The sequence below is a fragment of the Macaca thibetana genome, chromosome 2 (assembly GCF_024542745.1).
Source record: "Macaca thibetana thibetana isolate TM-01 chromosome 2, ASM2454274v1, whole genome shotgun sequence".
In the NCBI taxonomy this organism is placed as follows: domain Eukaryota; kingdom Metazoa; phylum Chordata; class Mammalia; order Primates; family Cercopithecidae; genus Macaca; species Macaca thibetana.
Window position 1 is genome coordinate 11,065,102 of NC_065579.1, and position 20,433 is coordinate 11,085,534.

General features: G+C 44.2%; 1 protein-coding gene across 3 annotated transcripts in view; it reads right to left on the reverse strand.

The window, feature by feature from the left end:
* Window positions 1–5,688: 5,688 nt before the first annotated feature.
* RTP1 (receptor transporter protein 1) overlaps window positions 5,689–20,433 on the reverse strand; it is a 62,697-nt gene continuing 47,952 nt past the window's right edge. For 2 of the 3 annotated variants that reach the window (XM_050776507.1, XM_050776506.1), the window contains 2 exons: window positions 9,639–9,836; window positions 5,689–7,868 (listed from right to left, as the gene is read on the reverse strand). In XM_050776507.1, the coding sequence (XP_050632464.1) occupies window positions 7,349–7,868; window positions 9,639–9,802 (684 nt within the window). In that variant the 5' untranslated portion in view covers window positions 9,803–9,836 and the 3' untranslated portion in view covers window positions 5,689–7,348. Of the gene's footprint in view, window positions 7,869–9,638; window positions 9,959–20,433 lie in introns of those variants that run through there. The other variant, XM_050776501.1, reaches the window with a different exon arrangement.

The following is a 20,433-nucleotide window of genomic DNA, read 5'->3' on the forward strand; positions in this document are numbered from 1 at the left end:
CAAGACAATGGAAGAAAGACCTCAAAGGCATTTTAGAGATCTTCAAGGCTGCCCCTCTTATCACAGATCCAGGGGCCTAGGAGGACAGAATGGTTTCAGGGAGCGAGCCCAGGCACTTTCTATGGGCTTACTATCCAAGACCACCTCCAGACTCTGTGCCCTGGCACAGTTCTCTGAGGCCACCCCAGCCAGAACTGAAGCAGGCCAAGGTGTAGCTCATGCTGCAGATCTGGAAGGTGAGTCATAAACCTTGGAAGCATCCACATGGTGCTAATTCCGCTGACTTGCAAGAAGCAAGAGCTATGGAGGCTTATTAAGCCTTCATCTAAGTTTCAGAAAATGTCATTGATAACCTGACAGCACAGAGACTTGTTGTGACAGTAGAGCCACCACAGAGAACCTCTACTACAGCAATGCCAAGCAGAAATATAAGGCCAGAGCTGCTGCAGAAGGTCTTCAGTAGGTTGATGCCTCATGGAGCTCTGGGAATGGAATTCCGCCAAGACCCCAGAGCTTTCAGTATGTAATGCCAGCCTAGAAGAGCTGGGTGGATGGACCCCAGCCAAGCTTCAGAAGCAGAGCTGCCCAAGGCTTGTGGGGCCCAACCCCCACACCAGTGTGTAGAGGATGCCAGAAATTGAGTCAAAGGAGACCATTCCAGAATCCTAAGACCCAATGTCTGCTTTCTTGGGTTTCTGAGTTGCTTAGAGCCTGTTACTGCTTCTTTCTTTTCTCTTTATCCCTTTTGGAATAGGAATGTGTACCCTATGCTTGTCCCACCATTGTATATTAGAAGTAGATATTTTGTTTTGATTTCACAGGCTCATATGTAAGACTTAGGACTTTGAACCTTTAAGTTGCTGCTAGACCAAGTTAAGAGCTATGCAGATGGAATGTATGTCTTTGTAGGTGGGAAGGACATGAGTTTTGGGGGGCTAGGACAGAATGCTATGGTTTGAGTGTCCCCTCAAAACCTCATATTGAAACTTAATCCCCAATGTGGCAGTATTGAAAGGTAAGGCTTATAAAAGGTGACCAGGTCATGAAGGCTTTGCCTCACAAATGGAGCAATTCATTCTTGGATTAATAGGTTAATGAATTAATGAGTTATCATGGGAGGAGAACTGATGGCTTTATAAGAAAAAGAAGAAAGACCTGAGTGAGCACATTAGCATGCTAAGTCCCCTTACCATGTGATGCCACCTTGTGATCACAGAGTCCCCACCAGCAAGAAGGCCCTCGCTAGATGCAGCCCCTCATCCTTAGGCTCCTGAGCCTGCATAATTGTAAAAAATATATTTCTTTGCTTTATAAATTACACAGTTTCAAGTATTCTGTTGTAAGCAACAGAAACTGGACTAAGACAAAATAAATAAGTAAAATGTGTTATATACATTCAAGGAAATACAATTCAACCTTAAAAAGGAAGGAAATTGTGATACATGCTTTAATATTACATACCTTGAAAATATTATGCTAAATGAAATAAGCCAGATGCAGAAGGACAAATATTGTGGCTACTATGCCACTGGAAACATGATTGCTTTCAATCAAGTGAATGCTTGAAATAAATATGAGGGGAAGAAAAGAAATGACTCTCTATATATTAAAGTAAACCAAGTAAAATAGTCAAATTCATAGACAGAAAGTTGAATGGTGGTTGTCATGGGGCTGTGAAATAGATTTGACAGTTTCAGTTTGGGGTGATGAAAAGGTTCTGGAGATAAACAGCAGTGATGGCTACACAGCAATGTGAATGTACTTCATGTCACTGAATTGTGCAATTAAAATTGGTTAAAATAAAAAATTTTATGGAAAACCAGAGGGAAAACATATTTTAGAATCAGGACATGTTGACTTTGAAACGCCTGTGAAACAGTCAAACAGAACTGTCATGGAAAACATAAATGTAAGAAGTCCAGAAGAAAATTCATGCCTTGAGATGTATATATGAGTCATTAGCATACAGATATTAAAGAACACTCAGAATAGATTCAATCAGCCAGAGGACATGGACAAATATGAGAGGATCAAAGAGACTAAGACTTGGAATTGGAGCTTAAAGAATACCAACATTCAGGAGGCAGGTAGAGGCAGAGAAACCTGTGAAGAAGAGAGGAAGGAGACAGAAAAGCTGAAGGTAAATCAGGAGGGTGCGTGTCCCTGAAACCAAGTAAAGCAAGTGTTTGGAGATGGTCAGTAGTGTTGAAGTCCTGTGAGAGGTCAAGAAAAATAAGGTTTAAATGTGTTGATTTTATGTAGCCATAAGATGCCTGCTGGTGAGCTGGATGAGGACAGTTTCTGCAACACTGTGGGATGAACACTAGCCTGCAGGATTAACTGGAAGTGTAAACATGGAGGCAGCCTATGAACAGTCCTTGAAACATTTCATTGTAAATGGAAGGAGAAAAGGCAGGATTTGGCTGGGCGCAGTGGCTCATGCCTGTAATCCTAGCACTTTGAGCGGCTGAGGCAGGTGAATCACCCAAAATCAGGAATTTGAGACCAGCCTGGCCAACATGGCAAAACCCTGTCTCTACTAAAAATACAAAAATTAGCTGGGAGTGGTGGTGGGCACCTATAATCCCAACTACTCGGGAGGCTGAGGCAGGAGAATCACTTGAACCCAGGAGTCGGAGGTTGCAGTGAGCCAAGATCACGCCACTTCACCCCAGCCTGGGTGAAAGAGTGAAACTCCATCTCAAAAAAAAAAAAAAAGAAAGAAAGAAAGAAAGAAAAGAAAAGAAAAGGCAGGATTTGGAGGGAATGTGTGGGGTTGAGGCAGGTGCTTCAGCGCAGAGAACAGAAAAGTTGGAGGTCCAGGGAGAGGGCAGATGGAGCTCTGGTCTGAGCTTTCATCGTCAGAGCTGACCCAATGGAGAAGACCTGGTGTAACAGTCAGAGTCCTTTGGTTGAAACACACAGAAATGGCAGCTGATTTAAGCATAAAAGGGCAAGTATTGAAAAGCTATGGAGAAAGTTCACAGAATCAAAAAGAAGAATGGAGAACAAGTCGCAGCAAAGGACAAAATTTGGCCATGCTGGGGATACGAATAGCAGAAACAATTTACAATCATGCCAGGGACCACCACTGGAATTGATAGGCTCCATCTGTTTTTAGTGTTTTTATCACTTTGCTCATCATTGAAATTCCAAGCAACTTCTCTTAGGCCATGTGCTTCTTGCTTGGGAGTTGAGGGGAGGTACAGAGTTCCTTGATATCCTACCATGTTATATTGCACGGGGAATAGGTAATTCCTGGAAAAGGAAGTCAGAGTGCTATTTTTAAAGGATATGGAGTAGACGTTGGGCCCCCAGAAAGAAACACAACCAGCACAGGACTGCAAAAATCAGAAACTGGAACTTTGACCTTGAGAAAGTCAGAGCAAGGCCACTAACCTTGTTTTCTGATACCCTTTCAGCACTTATTCATTCATGTTTTCATTCAGTTAGTGTACCACAACCCAAAGTGGAGGGAAGTTAACATCCTATGGGGCAACCTTCAGCCATTGAAAGATAGGAACCAGGGGACAGACACCCCTTTACCCCCAAGTGATCTGGAGATGCATTTCATCCGGCTTCTCAGATGGTTCTGTGGGACTGAAACACCCTTCACCAGTAGAGATGGCCAACTTGACAAGGCCTCCTTCCATTGGATTTCCCTCCTGCTTTGCTGTGCTCCCCCTATCTTACTCCAGCTTTCTGAGGTCACACTCCTCAGTCAAGTACTATCATATAAACCTCTGCCTTGACTTCTGCTTTCTAGAAACACAGGCTAAGGTAAGTGCAAGGCAAATCAGGAGCGAGAGGATGGGGTGGGGGAACAGGTGACAGCACGAAGTAGAAGGCCTGAGAAGAGCATCTGAGATGAGACTTGAGCCAACACTTGAGGGAGGTCAGACAGTGAGGCAAGCGAATTTCTTGGGAAAGACCATTCTAGGCAGAGGGAACAGGTAGAATAAGGTCCTAGGCAGGTACATGCCTATGTATTTGGGGAACAGCAAAGAAACCAGGGTAGCTACAGAAATGAGGGCAAAGGGTACTAGAAGATGTCAGTAACGTGGCTGAAGCCACATCACGTTTAACCTTGCAGGACTTGGCTTTTACAGAACAAAAAAGGGAGCACAAGAATGGCAGGATCTGACTTAATTTAAAAGGATTGCCCTGGCTGCAGTGCTGAGAAAAGATCTGTATGGGGAATGTGAAACATCCTCCCCTGTAGGATCCTGCTTGTAAGAACCAGAACTAGAACTAGAAAGTAAAAAAAAATTCAAACCCTTTCGAGGGAGGCTTGAAAGGAAAAAGTCTTCTTTAAAAGGCAGAACTATCCAAAGATGGCATGAGCTGCCTTAGGTGGTAATGATCTCCTGTCACTGGGGGTGCTCAAATACAGGCTGGAGAACTTGTCATTGGAAAGTGTGTGAAAATGCTTTATATGGGCTAATATAGGATGGCACAAAGACACTTCCGAATGCTTCATATCATGAGAGCCTCTAAGACCCAGAGACCCAGAGAGAATAATGACCCCCCTAAAGTCCCAGCAGAACCCAATTAAAATTGAACGAAAACCCACAGCTCCCAATGCAGGGCTCAGGGTCCTTCACCTGACCCCATGCTATCATCTTAAAACAAAACAAAAACAAAAACAAAAACAAAATGCTGTTCCCACTTCAAGTACCTTAATTTAAACTGATTTGCTTTGGGATATATAAGTGCAAGACCTAGAAAGAATGAGTGGTAAAGTGAGAAGGAGACTCCGAATACTGTCACAAGCGTAATATGCTAGAGAGGTGAGGATCTGGCTGGAGATGGCTCAGCTTATTGGTTCATTTATTCATTCAATACATTTTTATTGAACATTTGTTAAGCATTCAATAGAGGTGAATGAAATCCATGGAGCCTATGCTTCCTGGAACTTACATCCTCGCAGGGATGAGTAATTATAACTCATCTAACTGAGCTCTAACACCCTTGCTGGGACATTCATCCAAATTATAAGTTTGATGAATGTCCCAGCAAGGGTGTTAGAGCTCAGTGACAAAGACTCTCAGAGCAGAACACAGCCATTGGAGCAGCAAACCGGCAGGAGCAAGGGGGTGTGAGGGAGGGTGAAATCCCCAGAACACAGGTTGGGGACTGAGTAGGGCAGCTAGAGAAAGGGAAGCCGAGACCCAGTCCTAAAGAATCCAGGGCAAGTCATCAAGAAAGATCTCAGGGCTCAGTTTTCATAAAACTAGATGCAAAAGGAAGTCTATCCCTCAGTTAGAAGGCATTACACCAGGCAGTACAGGTCGATCACCTGGGTGTTTTATTCTAATTCAGATGCTCAGGTCCCACTCCCCCCAAATTTTGATCCCATTGGTCTGGGGTAGAGGCTAAGTACTTATATTTCTTTAAAATCTCCCCAGAATTTCTGAAGTACAGCTGGGGCTGAAAACTTCTGTAGCAAGCAGAGATGTCTGAGAAACCAGAGAGCACCCCCTGTATTCCCCTGCACTCACAGTATTCATTTCTTTGTCTAGTACACATATTCTGAACACCTGCTATCTAGCAAGTAAATCAGGACTTGCTAGATAGCAAGTGTTCAGAATATGGACTAGATGAAGAAATAAGTACTCTGTGAATGAAGTAAAGGAAGCCATCGCTGCTTACTTGCATTCGAGCCAGGATAGGAGTAAAACTGACTTTATGCTGATTCCCTGAATGACTGCCCTCCATCCCTCCTGACTGTGGACAAGACTGGCCCAGAACTGGAGCTAGATAGAGCCTCATGTGGCAGTGGGTGAGGGGGCAGAAAGGAGAGAAGGGGAGACAGGGTGGTGGGATGGAGGGGACCAACAGCTCATTACAGATCAGGGACAGTGGGGGAATCTCAAACACACATTAATGACTACTAGGCCTTTTTGAAGATATCTTGTCTTTATTAAAGTGTCCCATCTTTATATAAGTGACGCCCCCTTCCTCCATCACTACAGATGATGGTGACTTTCTAGTAAAGAGGAGAGTAGTCAAGTTTTTAACAGAGGTAGGGTAAATGAGGCCCCTCAAAAGTGCAAGGAAGGAGGAGAGGGAGTCAAGATATTAACAGAGGTGGGGTAAATGAGGCCCTTGAAAAGTGCAGCTTGCTGCCTCTCCCCACCAATTCCATTCCAGACCCCCACTGTCAGAAAGTCTTCTCTCCTCCCATTTCAAGCCATATCACATCTCATTTTAGAGCCTTGTAAGGTTCTCTCACGTATCTGTGCACTTTCCCATGGACAAAGCATTTTACATCTTTAACATCCTCTCTCTTGCTGAAGATACCCCATCCCTGTGGCTTTAGGGGACAGCTGATCTTTGGCAAGAGGCCTCAAGCTTGGCCAATGTGGGAAAGCCATTCAACTACAATTTCAGCAAAGAACCCAGGAGGCCAGGCCCCTGCTCCTGTATTTTGGCTGAGAATCCGCTAGACTTGGTCCCTGAACTCTGAAGACCCTCCATTGTAATGCTTCCCAGAGATCTTGTGCTTTGCTTCTAAAACTCTGTCTTCTAAATCTCCCCTAAATTCTCTGCCAGTTCATACGCAGTGGGTAAGAAGTCTAGCTCCACGAGACCCCACCCCAACCACCATCTTTCAGGCCGGCAGATCCCAGAATCTGGCCTGAGTGGAAAGAAGCTGGAATCTGAGAAACAAAAGCAAGAGACCCTGTGTACTCAGCAGCGAAGGAACAGCCTTATCTCCCCCCTCGTGCACTTCAACGGAAACCTCTGCTGCGTGGTGAAGGCAGAATCATGGATGAGGCTCACAGGGTGGGCAAAGAAGCTAATTTAAGGCTGCAGCTAGAGAAAGTGGGAGATCATGAGGTGCAGGGGTGAGGGACTAATAAGAGCAAGGTCGAGCTCATTACTGTGGAAAGCCCTTTTGAGATCACCCAGTCCTCTAATTTTCAAACTTTTTAAAAGTAGTTAAACCCTTTTTTTTTTTTTTTGTACAAAAATCTTAAATGGAACTCCATCTAAAGTAAAGCTGATATGATCGAAGCAAGAGGAGGAGGCAGGAGTTGGAGGATGGGTGGTTAGACCAGGAGTTGGAGACACCCACTAGCTTAGCCTACTTTCCAAATCCAAAAGTCCCTGAGGCACCTACGCAGAACTTTGGGGTCCTGGGTTTCACTATGATAAACCAATGATCTTGCCCAAACCCTAAGTTTTATAGATGGAAAAAACTGTATAATTTGTCCAAGATCCCCACTGAGTCAGTGGCATCACCAGCACTAGAAGTTGACACTGTTCCCAACCCAGGTCTCTCTTCTACCTTCCCATCAGCTGACTGGCACCCTCGACAGGCTCTGGGCCCACCCAGGGAATCTTAGACGGAGCTACGGAAGGATAACTGCAGGTAGATGATCAGCAGCAGGACCGTGGCCCAAAACAAGCACCAGGGGATAGAGCAGAAGTTCCAGCCTGAGCCCGTCTCATCCTGAGGCTTGGTGGGGCTGGGCGCCCGGGAGAAGGTGTAGGTGGTCGCCTCCTCCTCCAGCAGCTTCTCGCTGGGCTTCCAGTGCACGATGCCCTCCTGGCAGGCCTCGCAGAACTCTCCGCGGTGACGCCGGTTGTCCTGGCGGCTGGCCACGTGGATGCGGTACTGGCCGCCGCGCTCGCCGTAGCACTGCTCGCGCAGGCTGGTGATGAGGTTGTCCACCAGGCCCTCGATGTTCTCCTCCAGCATGCTGGACTCGTCCAGCCGCGCCGAGCCGCACTCGTAGCACAGCTGCTTGAAGACGCGCATGCGCACCGAGCCCGCCCGCTGGGCGCGGTCCAGGAACATGTGGAACAGGATGACCAAGTGGGGTGACTGCCAGGTGTGCCAGCACCAGGAGCAGTGGAACCTGCGGAGACGGCAGGAGAGGGAGGAACAGAAGACGGGCGGAGGTGGTGGAAACAGCCCTAGGAATGGGGTGAGGGGACATGGGGGCTCCGCAGAGCCTGGAGGTGGAGGAAGTGTGTTGCCGGTGCCCTGGGTTCATTAGCTTTCCCCAGGAAGCCACTCGGCTTTGCGAGTGCCCCTAGGACTCGAACAGGTTCCTCGGGATGTCACCTGGCATCCAGCAGTGCTCTACCTCCTCAGTGCTTTCCAGAGGCCTAATTCCCTCCACCCCAGCGCTGGGCGTCATTCTTATTCCTCATCTGCAAAATGCCCATGGTGCACTAGGCGAGTCCTTCCTGCTCACACCAGATAAGAAACACATAATCCATCTGCACATTTCTGTCTGTTAACACGTGACTGTGAATAGGCTAGATCCAAATCAGGAGAAAATGACGCCATTACTAGCTATCAGCGTCCAGGCCAGTGCCAGAGTTAATGCATCACAAGGCCTGAAGGTGGAGGCGGTCTGTGCCCAGAGCCCCAAGGCCTGTAGTCTCCCAGGCCTGACTGGGGCCAGCTGGGGATTACAGGTCCCCACCCAGGTCTGGGGCAGCCACAAGTCCTCCCCACTCAGCCCCCACAGACTCCCAGGTCTTCGAGAAGCTCCTGAGTCCCGCCTGTAAGTGTCCAGCCCTTGACACCCCTCCTGTCAGCCAGTCTAGGAGCTTCACATTTTCATTCTCTTCTTGTTCACTCACATCTTTTGAGGACTGTTTCCTCCTTTCGGACCAGACTAAAAAACCTGGATTGAAAAATGTAACTGGAGGGACCTGGAAATCACCTAATTAATCTTTTGTTTTATGCTGAGAAAAAGAGAGTGAGAGAGGCATCCATGTACACATAGCTACAGGCAGAGCCGGCGCCCAGCACATAACAGGTGCCCAGTAATGTTTCCTGAATTGAAGTGAATTGGCTGAATCGGGGCAGGCAGGAAGGCCTTGCTTCTGACTTCCAGGCTGCACCACTCAGCCTCCCCATCTTATGTCCCAAAGGTAAGCCCCTACACTCTGGACCCGTGAACAAGAGTGCTAGAAAATCATCTCAGATAGTTTTTACATACTAATCACCTAGAACTCTTCTTGAAATCAGACTCTGATTCAGGTCTAAAAGGGGCCCACGATTCTGCTTTCCTCACAAGTTCCAGGTGATGCTGACCCCTGCTGCTCTGTGGACCACAGGCTGACCTCTCACTGTGCAAATGGAGAAAGTCAGGTCCAAGAAGAAAATCGAATTCCTCAAAGGCCCTGGAGCCAGCAGTAGAGCCAGTTTCTGGCACATCTCATGTATTCAATATTTTAAATGAAATTAAGTTGAATTAAATAGATTTAAACTGGTCCCAGGACCAGAGCACAGACCTCTTGACCCTCAGTGGGCCTCAAGCCCTTCTTCTCTGGTCTTAAATTACTTTTTAAGAGATTGTTAAAATAGAAAATATGTAAAATGTCAGTGTGTAGGACTCATAAGTATATTCTATGTCTTTATTTTCCAGATGGAAAAATTGTGACGCAGAGAGGAAGAGTAACACAGGTGATCAGTGGAAGAACTGAAATCCAGCTCAAGTGTCCTAGTTCCCAGTTAGGGACTCTTTCTCTGACTTCCAGTCTATGCCAGCCTAATAGTGAGATTGAAGCTAAACACATGGGTTCTATGTAATCTTCCTCTCCTTGGAAGGTGCCCTAGAGCTAGGGACTTAGAGGCGGCCTGCAGGGATCCACCTTCCTGGGCTACTTACCTGCCTGAAGCATGCAACTCCACGTACTGCTTCCAACCAGGACTCAGCACATTGTGCTTGAGGTTGGGGTCTATGATGAGGTCCCAGCTGTCAGCCGGCTTTGCCTCCTCCATCTTCTCATAGAAGACTTTCTTCCACTCGTCTGTGGTCACGCTTTTACACATGGTCTTGTCAGTAGTGAGGGAGGGCAATTTCCACCTTAGTGAGAACACGGAGAGTGAGGGTAGGTGCAGGGCAGGGCAGCGCAGTCTCCAAGGTCTAAAAATCCTCATCGACAAGACCAGGAGGAAGCAGGACCCAGCTCCCTCCTTTGTCCGCAGTGGAACCTGTTTCCACGGCAACCAGGCAGGGTGCCAGAAGACAGAGCTTGGGGAGGAGAGAGTCTCTGAAGAGGTGTTTCAAGGCCCTGAACTGAGATTGCAGAGGCAGAGTTTGTGGGTCTAAGTGATCCAAGACAGGGTAGAGGACCTGACCAGAGGTTGAGCTTCAGACCATCTCACCCCGGCCTGGAAAGAGTATGGGGAGGTGAGGACTTGGAAACTGGCTCAGTTTCACCTTGCCACACCCTGGAGGCATCATCAGCATCTGGCTGCTATGGTAACCATGATGCCTTAGGGAGCCAAGGAGAAATAAGGGATGGGGAGGTGTAAATTTGTTAGTAGATGGAGCAATAATAATAAACTCTCCCTCGGCTCCCCCAGCCATCTTGTGACCAGCACTTTGCCATTTTCAAAACACAATTGGAGGTCTCTTAAGTTATGATTACTATTGCCGCAGTACAGATCAGGAGCCTGGGGCTCACCTAGCCTATAAATGGCAGAGCCTGTATACAAATTCAAGTTGTTGACCCCAGACCAGTTCATTAATTCATTCATGTCAAACATATCCTAATATGTGGGTAGAGTTTGCAGACATGTGCCAGGCTCTATGTCAGTGCTTGTAGCTGACTGTGTACCCAATTATTGTGCAATAGGATCCATGCTGTAATGGCCTTGTGCAAGAGCAGCCACCTGTGCACAAAGGTAGGAGCATTGCATCAGCCAGGCTGGAGTAGACAAGATTATTTCCAAGTTGATTATAGAAGTATAGAAGAGGAGCACCACCCACAGGCAAAATACCCTTTACTATATCTGCCTCTCCTGCTATTTTTAATAAATTATTTTTCCTTTGAAAAAATCATATGGGTTTATTCTAGAAAAATTACAAACTATAGATGAAAGAAAAGAAAAGGAAGACTCTTCCATAATGCCCCACCCGAGATGACTACTGTTAACATTATGATATGTACATCCCACTTACCATTTTTCTGTACATGTACATGTGTATATGTGTGTGTATACACACACACATTCTGCACACCACATACATTCTACATACCACATTATGACATTTTCAAAAAATAATATATCATGAATATTTTTCTAGGTCATATTCCATAGTAGGATATTATAGGCTACCTATATTCTGTTATATGGATAGGCATAATTTATTTAGCCCGTCCTGTCTTTTAGGGCATTTCGGTTTTATTTCAGTTTCGCACATTACACTCTTGCCATCTATTTGTATAAAACTTGTTGGCGAAGCTCATTGCAAGGATTAGAGACAACACTTCCTACAATTAGAAAACACATCTCTCGACTCCAGTCTCTCCAGAAGCCTGGTGTGGCTAGCAGAATCTGCGCAGGCTCTTCAAACAGTATGAGTTTCAGGCAGACAGCAGATCTTGAAGTTTAGTGATGAGAAAGAAGGACCTAAAAATCACCCGTCTGATAGCAGAAACCATCTTCCAAGTGCTTCTCCTGCCGCTTCATGAATGTTTGATGCCTTGATTTATACTATTTTAGCCTCAGTTTATTCATCTTCTCACTGGGATAATAACAAAACAGTATCTGCTGTGACTAAAAATAGGGGCTCTAGAATGGCTTGCCTGGTTGCTTTGTTGCTGTTGTTGTTGCTGTTGTTGTTGTTGTTGTTGTTGTTGTTTCTGAGACAGAGTCTCGCTTTATTGCCCAGGCTGGAGTGCAGTGACACAATCTCAACTCGCTGCAACCTCCACCTCCCGGGTTCAAGTGATTCTTTGGCCTCAGCCTCCCAAGTAACTGGGATTACAGGCATGCGCCACCACACCTAATTTTGTGTTTTCAGTAGAGATGGGATTTCACCATGTTGGTCAGGCTGGTCTCAAACTCCTGACCTCAGGTGATCTGCCCGCCTCGGCCTCCCAAAGTGCTGGGATTACAGTGTGAGTGCCCGCACCTGGCCGCTTTTTTAAAAAAAAGAAAATTTCCATGTAGCCTCGTAGGTAGCAATTCTAATATATGTAATCTGTATCTTTTCATCCTAGTAAAAATACATGTTAATGTTTTACACGAATATATTTTTAATTTGCATAGTAACAGCAATCACTATATAGCACTACTATGTAGCAATCACTATATAGCACTTACCTGGTAAGTGCTTAGAAGGCATTGTTCTGGTGCTTTATAAATATCAACTTATTTCATTCAATAACAACCTTGACAGGTAGGTATAGCAGCAGCAGCTCCATTTTGCAGATATGTAAGCTAAAGTCTAGAGGTTAGATAACTTGTGCAAGATTTAACAGCTAATAACTAGTTGAATTGGGACTTGAACCTATATGACTGTCTACAAAGCCCCAGCTTTAGCCATTGTGATGCTCAGCATGGAATCTAGAACATAACATCTGCTCATTAAATATGTGTTTCTTCATCATTCACATGGCCATTACAAACCCCAAGAATTGCAAATGAAGTTTATATCATTTCAGCAAATGGGTCACTGGGCCCCCCCACACTGAGGCCACATCTCCCCAAAAGAGGAGTGAGTTGTACTTGACCCACCATGCTCCCTGCTACTGCTGGGGATGCTGCCTCTGCTGCCAAACTTAATGAAGCAATGGTGTCCAAAGACCCCTGATACTCGGTGTAAATATTTTAGAACTGAGAGAGATATTTAGCTTGAAATCTTACCAAAGAAAATATGGTACAGAAAGTCATCTCTAGTCACAGCAACCCTGTAAAGCCTCAATCATTTGATGCCAGGCATCTTGGCTCAATGGAGAGAGCACTTAACAGGAGACACATAGCCCAGCTTTGCTCCTGGCTGGCACTGTGACCTTGGGCAAGTCACTAATTTCCCTTGGCCTCAGTTTGTCCATCTGTTCAATGAAGAATTAGGGGGGATGACAAAGGTAAGGTCCCCTCTGACTTTAGTCATATATGGTTTCAAACAGCTTTATACTTGGAAAACTGAATCCTGGGAGGGCAGGAGGTAGGATGGAGGCCACTGGCTGGAAGAGGGAAGCTTCTAAGAGGCATGGTAGGTAATGCCTGGAGCCAGGCTCTGTCTCCTGGGACCTGCTACATAGTTGACGATCTCTGGGGAGGTGCCACTTTACTAAATTTGTACTGAACACAGCAAGAAGGACAGAAATTAAACGTATCAAGCCACTGAACATTAACATTGGAAAAACCGTTTTTTATGTAGAGATGGAGTCTTGCTATATTGCCCAGGCTGGCCTCAAACTCCTGGGCTCAAGCAAACCTCCTGCCTTGGCCTCCCAAAGTGCTAGGATCACAGGTATGAGCCACCTCACCTGGCTGGCATTGGGAAAAACTTTTAAGTTCTTCAGGACCCTTCATTAAACTCTTAGTCCTTCAAGTCAGTATTCTTACCTCTGAATTAAGGCAACCAACACCTAAATAAGTAAACTAGTTTAACTAACCTCACAGATATGATGGGAACTGCCTCAGGTGGGAGCTACTGGCCAAAATGAGAATGGGGGCTGTGGACCTTCCCAGAAAATACATGAAGCTGAGAGGAGCTTATAACAAACAGTGCTACCCAGAACAAATCCTCTAGAAGTATTTTGCAGGTGTTGCTACAATAAACACTATGATGACAGAAGACAGAAAGTAAGAATCACCAGAGGGTGTGTGTGTGTGTGTGTGTGTGTGTGTGTGTGTGTGTGTGTGTGTGTGTGTGTAACCAGCTGATGCAATCCCCATTGGCACAAATTAAGTTTTATTTAGAACCTGAGCTTGCTGTGCAGAGGCCAGTATAATACATCCTTCTGGATAGCAGAGTATTTTCTCTAATAAAAATTTCTATCAAGACAGAAAATAACACTGTGGTATTGCAACTTGCTCTCTATCAAATGACCTCTAACACCATGGAATCCACAATATAAAGAATGCCAATTCAGATATCTCTAAAGCTGTTGGCCTCACCCTGGCCAATTTCTTAAAGTTTGTGATCATGCTTTAAGCACATAAAACGGTTCAAACTAAATTCCCAACTAGAAAATAGAGTGATGAAAAGGAAAAACAAGTCTCTAATTTTTTTTCTTGAAATGATGCCCTCATGAAAAATCATTCTCAACTGTGGGCAATTTTCTATCCCTAAATGGCATTTGAGAAGAAGGAGGGATGTGTTTTAGGGCTGGACCCATGACTAGAAGTTTCTATTGGTACCCTGTACCAAAGACCTAAATGTGCCTCACCGTCCCCAAACAAAGACTCTTTCCTCCTAGAATGCCCCAACATTGCTGAGCCAGAGCAGTAAGCCCCTCCATAATCTGTTGACTTAATGATATTAAGAGCGCATGTAGTGGTCTCAACTTCAAAGGAACTTTTAATTTTCTTCTCTAATGGAAATTTTGTTTTCCTTGAAAACTAAGATTTCTAAAATAGCAGAGCTCAAAATTGCGGGTACAGAAAGAAAAGAAAAAAAAAAACTAGTTTACCATCAGGGGTAATTTTGAGAGAACCATTCCATTCCACCCTTTAATTCTTGGAACTAAGCACTATATCATCGTGGTTGCTAATTCTGAGCATATACCAAATCCTGGAGAACATTATCCTAGCCCTGCAAGGTCCTGTCCCCCAGCTGATTCTATAACTGAGTATTCCAAAGACCACCACATTGTTCAATCAGGCCAACTGCTTCGGGATTATGGGTGATACCGTTAAGACTAATGAATTTCATGAGTGTGAGCTCATTGCCAGATTTCCTTTACATTGAAATGAGTTGCCAGTCAGAAGCAATGCTATATGGAATATCACAATGGTATATAAGGAATTCTCTAAATCCACTGCTGAGTGCCTGATATGGTTTGGATTTGCATCCTCACCCAAATCTCATGTCGAATTGTAATCCCCAATGTTGGAAGGAGGTCCTGGTGGGAGGTGATTGGATTATAGTGGTGGATTTCCTCCTTGCTGTTCTGGTGATAGTGATAGAGTTCTCATGAGATCTGATTGTTTAAATGAGTGTAGCACCTCCCCCTTCACTCACTCTTCCTCCTGCTCCAGACACGTAAGCCAAGCCTGCTTTGCTTCACCTTCCGTCATAATTGTAAGTTTCCTAAGGCCTCCTTGGCTATGCTACCTGTACAGCCTATGGAACCCTGAGCCAATTAAACCTATTTTCTTTATATTAATAAATTACCCAGTCTCAGGTATTTCTTTTTAGCAGTGCAAGAATGGACTAATACAATGCCCAAATTCCAAGAACAGAGAGAGATCAACACTGAACCACTGAGTGGGGCATGATTCCATGGGGAACCAACCAACGACCTGATGGCAGGTTGATTACACTGGACCATTTCCATCAAGGAAGGGGTAGACCTTTTTTTCACTGGAAGAAACAATTACCGTGAATATGGACTTCCCTTCCCTCTCCACAATGCCTCTGCCATTTGTGAACTTACATAATGCCTTATTCACTGTTATGGTATTTCTCCACTTGGGACTTTCCTTTTAGCTGCTTAGGCTTCTTCACTACATGGTAGTTTGTTTCCAAGAAGATTCATTCTAGGAAGAATAAATGGAAGCTTCCAATCCTCCTTAAGGCTAGAGTCAGAAGTCCCAGAACATCACTCCTGTCATATTCTGTTGATGAAAGCAATCACAGGGCCAGCCTGATTTCAGGGAATGGGAAATAAACCAATTCTTGATGGGGAAATGACTTGTGCCTATAGGAAGGGAAGGAATTGGTGGCAGCCATCTTCGGAGACTTTCAACCACAGTACCTGATTATTTTTCTTCATCCTTCAAAGAGCTTAGTGCCTTGAGAACACTATGTCGAATTCTATGATGTAGGTAGAGGCTGACATTATTTTGCAAAAGCAAGCAAACTAAGGATCAAAAAGGCAAAGTAGCCAAAGCCAAAGAGTAAACTAATCCAGCAAGTCCAATCCCAAAACATAGGCAGATAGGAACAATAGGGCTGCTCCCTTTGGAACAAAGCAAAGGAAAGCATTACAGGTTCCCAGCCTGCCAGTACCACCCCCCTCTGCATGCCCAAAGTCATGATTTATAAGAATCTCTTCCTCTGCTTCCCCTCCACCCTGACAGCAACCATTGAACTTCTTTTCCAAGCTCTTGCTCAATCAAGTTTGTGAGGCTTATGTGCCTACCATCAGCAAGGGGGCCCTTCAGAGATATACAGCCCAAAATCCAAAGTCCCCCAGTCTTCATTCTGTTGAAGTTTTATTGCCATAAAACTGTGCTTTGTTGTTTTTTTGTTTTGTTTTGTTTTGTTTTTCAGAGATAGGGTCTCTCTATGTTGCCCAGGTTACTCTTGAACTTTTAGGCTCAAGCAATCCTCCTTTTCAGCCTCCTGAGTAGCTGGAATTACAGGCACACACCACTGTGCCCAGTTTATGTGTTTTGTTTTTTCTATGTTTGTTTTTTGAGACAGGGTCTCACTCTGTCATTCAGACTGGAGTGCAGTCGTTCAATCATGGTTCACTGCAGCCTTGATCTCCTGGGCTCAACGGATCCTCCCATGTCAGCCCCACAAATAACTAGGACTACAGGCATGCACCATCATGATCAGCTGATTTTTTATTTATTTATTTTTTTGTACCGTTAGGGTCTCACTATGTTGCCTAGGCTGGTCTCAGACTCCTGGGCTCACGCGATCTTCCCACCTCAGCCTCCCAAAGTTCTAAGACTACAGGCATGCACCACTGTGCCCAGTCTCTGTGCTTTTTTTTTTTTTTTTTCAAGTGCAAGATCTTGTCTTTGAGAAGAGCATTCATTAGAAAATGTTCTATGGATATTACCAAGGGAACAGGGCCATGGTCCAGGAAGTGAAAAAGGGCATACTTGAGATAAATTATCAAGTCCTCAAAAACTAATTTCCCCATTTTCAGGATATTCGATCTAGAATAAAAGACAGCTACCTTCCCCTTATTCTGAAGAAGGGGCAAGGTAACATTACATGTGGGGAAGCAACAATTTTATTCATTTATTTGTTTTTTAAAAAACTCTGAATTATCAACTACCATGTGCCAGGCTCTATTCTGGACTCATGGGATGTAGAGATAAATTAGTCTCACTCATTTCATGTCCAATGAACATCAATAGCCAGGTGACCCACACTAACCCAGAGCCTTTGGCTTAGGACATGAAGACTGAGCCTTAAGCATGTTCCTGTTGCTGAGCAGCCACTACTATGGGAATGTATCTTCAGATTGTACCCCCAAGAGATTATTCCTGAAGCAGTTTTGGAAAGACATGCTACTGTTCAACCATAATAACATTTCCTGGAAGGTCTAGTAGGAAATGAAGTCACCGTACATTATCAGACCATCTTACTGTGGTTGAATGGCATATTCATGGGGTTCAGAGGACAGGACACAACTTTCCTTTACTCTTCATCAAGTCTCCAATAGGTTCACTGAGAATCCACCTAGAATGCATGTCCAGAACTTTCCCTTATTTTTCTGGTCTCCTTTCTAGGTCTTCTCTTTGATCTCTTCTGCTCTTCTACTTTCTCTTCAGGACTTTGTTCAACCTTCAGTGCAGAGTATCTATAAGCTAATAACCTTTCTCCCACTAATACTGACCACATTCTATTGCATAGCTGTCATTTCTTACTATGCTAACAAAGTTTATGTCCCTTCATTCTTTTATATCAAAGACCTCTACTCACTAGGGTAAAAGGAAGAAAGAAAATAGAGGAAGGAGGAGAAAAAAAAATCCATTCTGAAACATATTTGCCCCTCCTCTGAGCATGACCTTTCCAAGAAAAGCAATAAAACAAGAAAACTTGGTTCTCTCTTTTGGAAATGAGAGGAAACTACTCTGGACAGCAGATGTGTACTTCACAGTGGCCACAAAATAAACCTGAATCACATTTGCATTCAGTCACTTTGGCTGAGTCTCTACCACATGACCTGAAAATACAAAGATGTATAAAACAGAATTAAGAGTAAAAGGGATCCTGGAAATTATCTAGTCTGATCCTGATCAGATGTGCCAGTGACTCTGAGACATTTCATGTGAAGATTTAAATAGGCATAAAATAATCAGATTTTAATTTACAGAGAAGGTGATTCTTCACATAGAATGAGGAGACTTCATTGTCTATCTTTAGACAGACCCAGTGATCTGGGATTAGGGTTGCCTCTGAAATCCAAGTAATAACCAATGCCTACTGAGAGCCAAGCAGTTACCAGCCTGAATGTGAACATTTCCAGTGACATGGAGCTCATTATCCACTGGTAGCAGCACTATCTAACCCCTGGCTATCAAGAAGCTTTTCTTTACTGAGTGCCACCATCTCACTTTCTAAAACCTTGGCTCTCTGTGCCTTGCAATAGAAAGCACTTAACAACATGCCAGTCCACATAAGTAGGCAGCTAATAGTGACTACTTTTGGGGGGTAAAAGGGGTGTTGTAGTTTTATTGTTACCACTATTAAAGCCTATGTTTATAAGTTGTAAAATTCTGCATTGCCAGAACACCACTGGCTTGTTTTATTCTTTAAACATGAAAGCTTTTTAAAAGAATACCTTGTAATGAGCTGAAATGCAATTTTAGGAGAAAGACGGAGCACTATTTATTCTCTTCTTTGACACAACTTTCCATAATGGCTAACAATCTCTACTTGCTAATCTGAATATTATGGAAACTTTCAAGCACATAGAAAAGCGAAACAGACAATGAAACTCCACGTGCCCATCACCCAGCTTCAGTAACCATCAGTTATATGTCTTCTAAAATATTTTCTTTAACCCGGTATCTGAGATTTCCTTCAAATAACATGGGTAGGGGTGTAGACGAAATATGATTGACCATGAGTTGGTAATGTTGAGGCTGAGTAGTTGATACATGGACATTTATTATACTATCCTATGTATTTTTTTGTATATTGAAACTTTCCATAATAGTAAATAAATAAATAAGCATTTTTTCTTTTGCTTATTGCATTAGTCAGAGTTCTCTGGAGAAACAGAACCAATAGGAAAAAGAGAGAGAGAGAGTATAAGGGATTGGCTCACATAATTATAAGGACTGAAAAGCCCATGATCTTCCCTCTGTGAGCTGAAGACCTGGGAAAGCTAGTGGTGCAGCTGGTTCAAGTCCGAAAGCTTGAGAACCCAAAGGACCAATAGTGTAGCTCACAGTCCAAGAGATGTCCTAGTTCAGGTAGTCAGGCAAGAGAGTGAATTCTCCCTTCCTCTGCCATTTTGTTCTATTCTATCCCTCAACAGATTGGATGATGCCCCACCTACACTGAGGAGGGCAATCTACTTTCCTCAGTCTACAGATTCAAATGCTAATCTCATTTGGAAACACTTCACAGAGACACACCAGAAATCATGTTTAACCAAATATCTGCACTCCGTGAACCTGTCAAAGCGACACATGAAATTAACCGTCATTGTTCTCTCCTAAATTTTTGCTTTCAAAACAGTGAACTCATGTTCTTGTTCCTTGTATCTATAGACTTCCAGTTTAAACTTCTGTGTTCTGAATTTTTCCATACTGTTCCTATCATTGTAATGATAACCTTATATATGTAAAACAGTTCAAAAATGTTCCTCGGCCGGGCACGGTGGGTCATGCCTGTAATCCCAGCACTTTGTGACGCCAAGACGGGCGGATCACGAGGTCAGGAGATCGAGACCATCCTGGCTAACACGGTGAAACCCCATCTCTACTAAAATACAAAAAAAAAAAAAAATTAGCCAGGCATGGTGGCGGGCACCTGTAGTCCCAGCTACTCGGGAGGCTGAGGCAGGAGAATGGCATGAACCCGGGAGGCAGAACTTGCAGTGAGCTGAGATCACGCCACTACACTCCAGCCTGGGCGACAGAGCGAGACTCCATCTCAAAAAAAAAAAAAAAAAAAAAAAAAAGTTCCTCTTACAGCCTCACATATACTTACCAATGAATGTCTGTATTTGAAATACTCAGGGCATACATAAGAAGTAGGTAATTAGCATAGTAAGTAGGTCTATTATCCAGAAGCCTGGCTTCTCAGGCCAAAAGAATTATCATTATTCTAAGGCCTCAACTTTTGATTGGCTTTTCTTTGGAGGTTAATTTATAAGTTTACATGGAATTTCGGGGTTGCAATAATTTGACATAGGTGAATGAAATTGGAAAGTCATGTACATCAGGCAAACAGGACAAAAGACAGTGAAACAACCAGGTGCATCCTTCACTGCCAGTCACATCAGCTGTGAAGTCCATTGCTTTATCAAAATCTGTTCTCACATTCTCTTGAAAGTCAGTGTTGGTCTCTCAAGGATCTAAGTTAATTCCTTTGTAGACCTCGTTCAGGAGAAGAGGGCTAAGGGAGTACTCACTTGTTAGCCACTAAGGAACCAAGAATCCTCAAACTGCAGATTCTCTCTTTGGTGTCCCAGAGCAGATATTTACTTCCCTGGGATCCAATTCTTGACCTAGATTAACTCCTGTATGAATCACAAAGAGAAGTTCCAGTGAGAAAGAGTCCTGATCTACATATCCTGGAG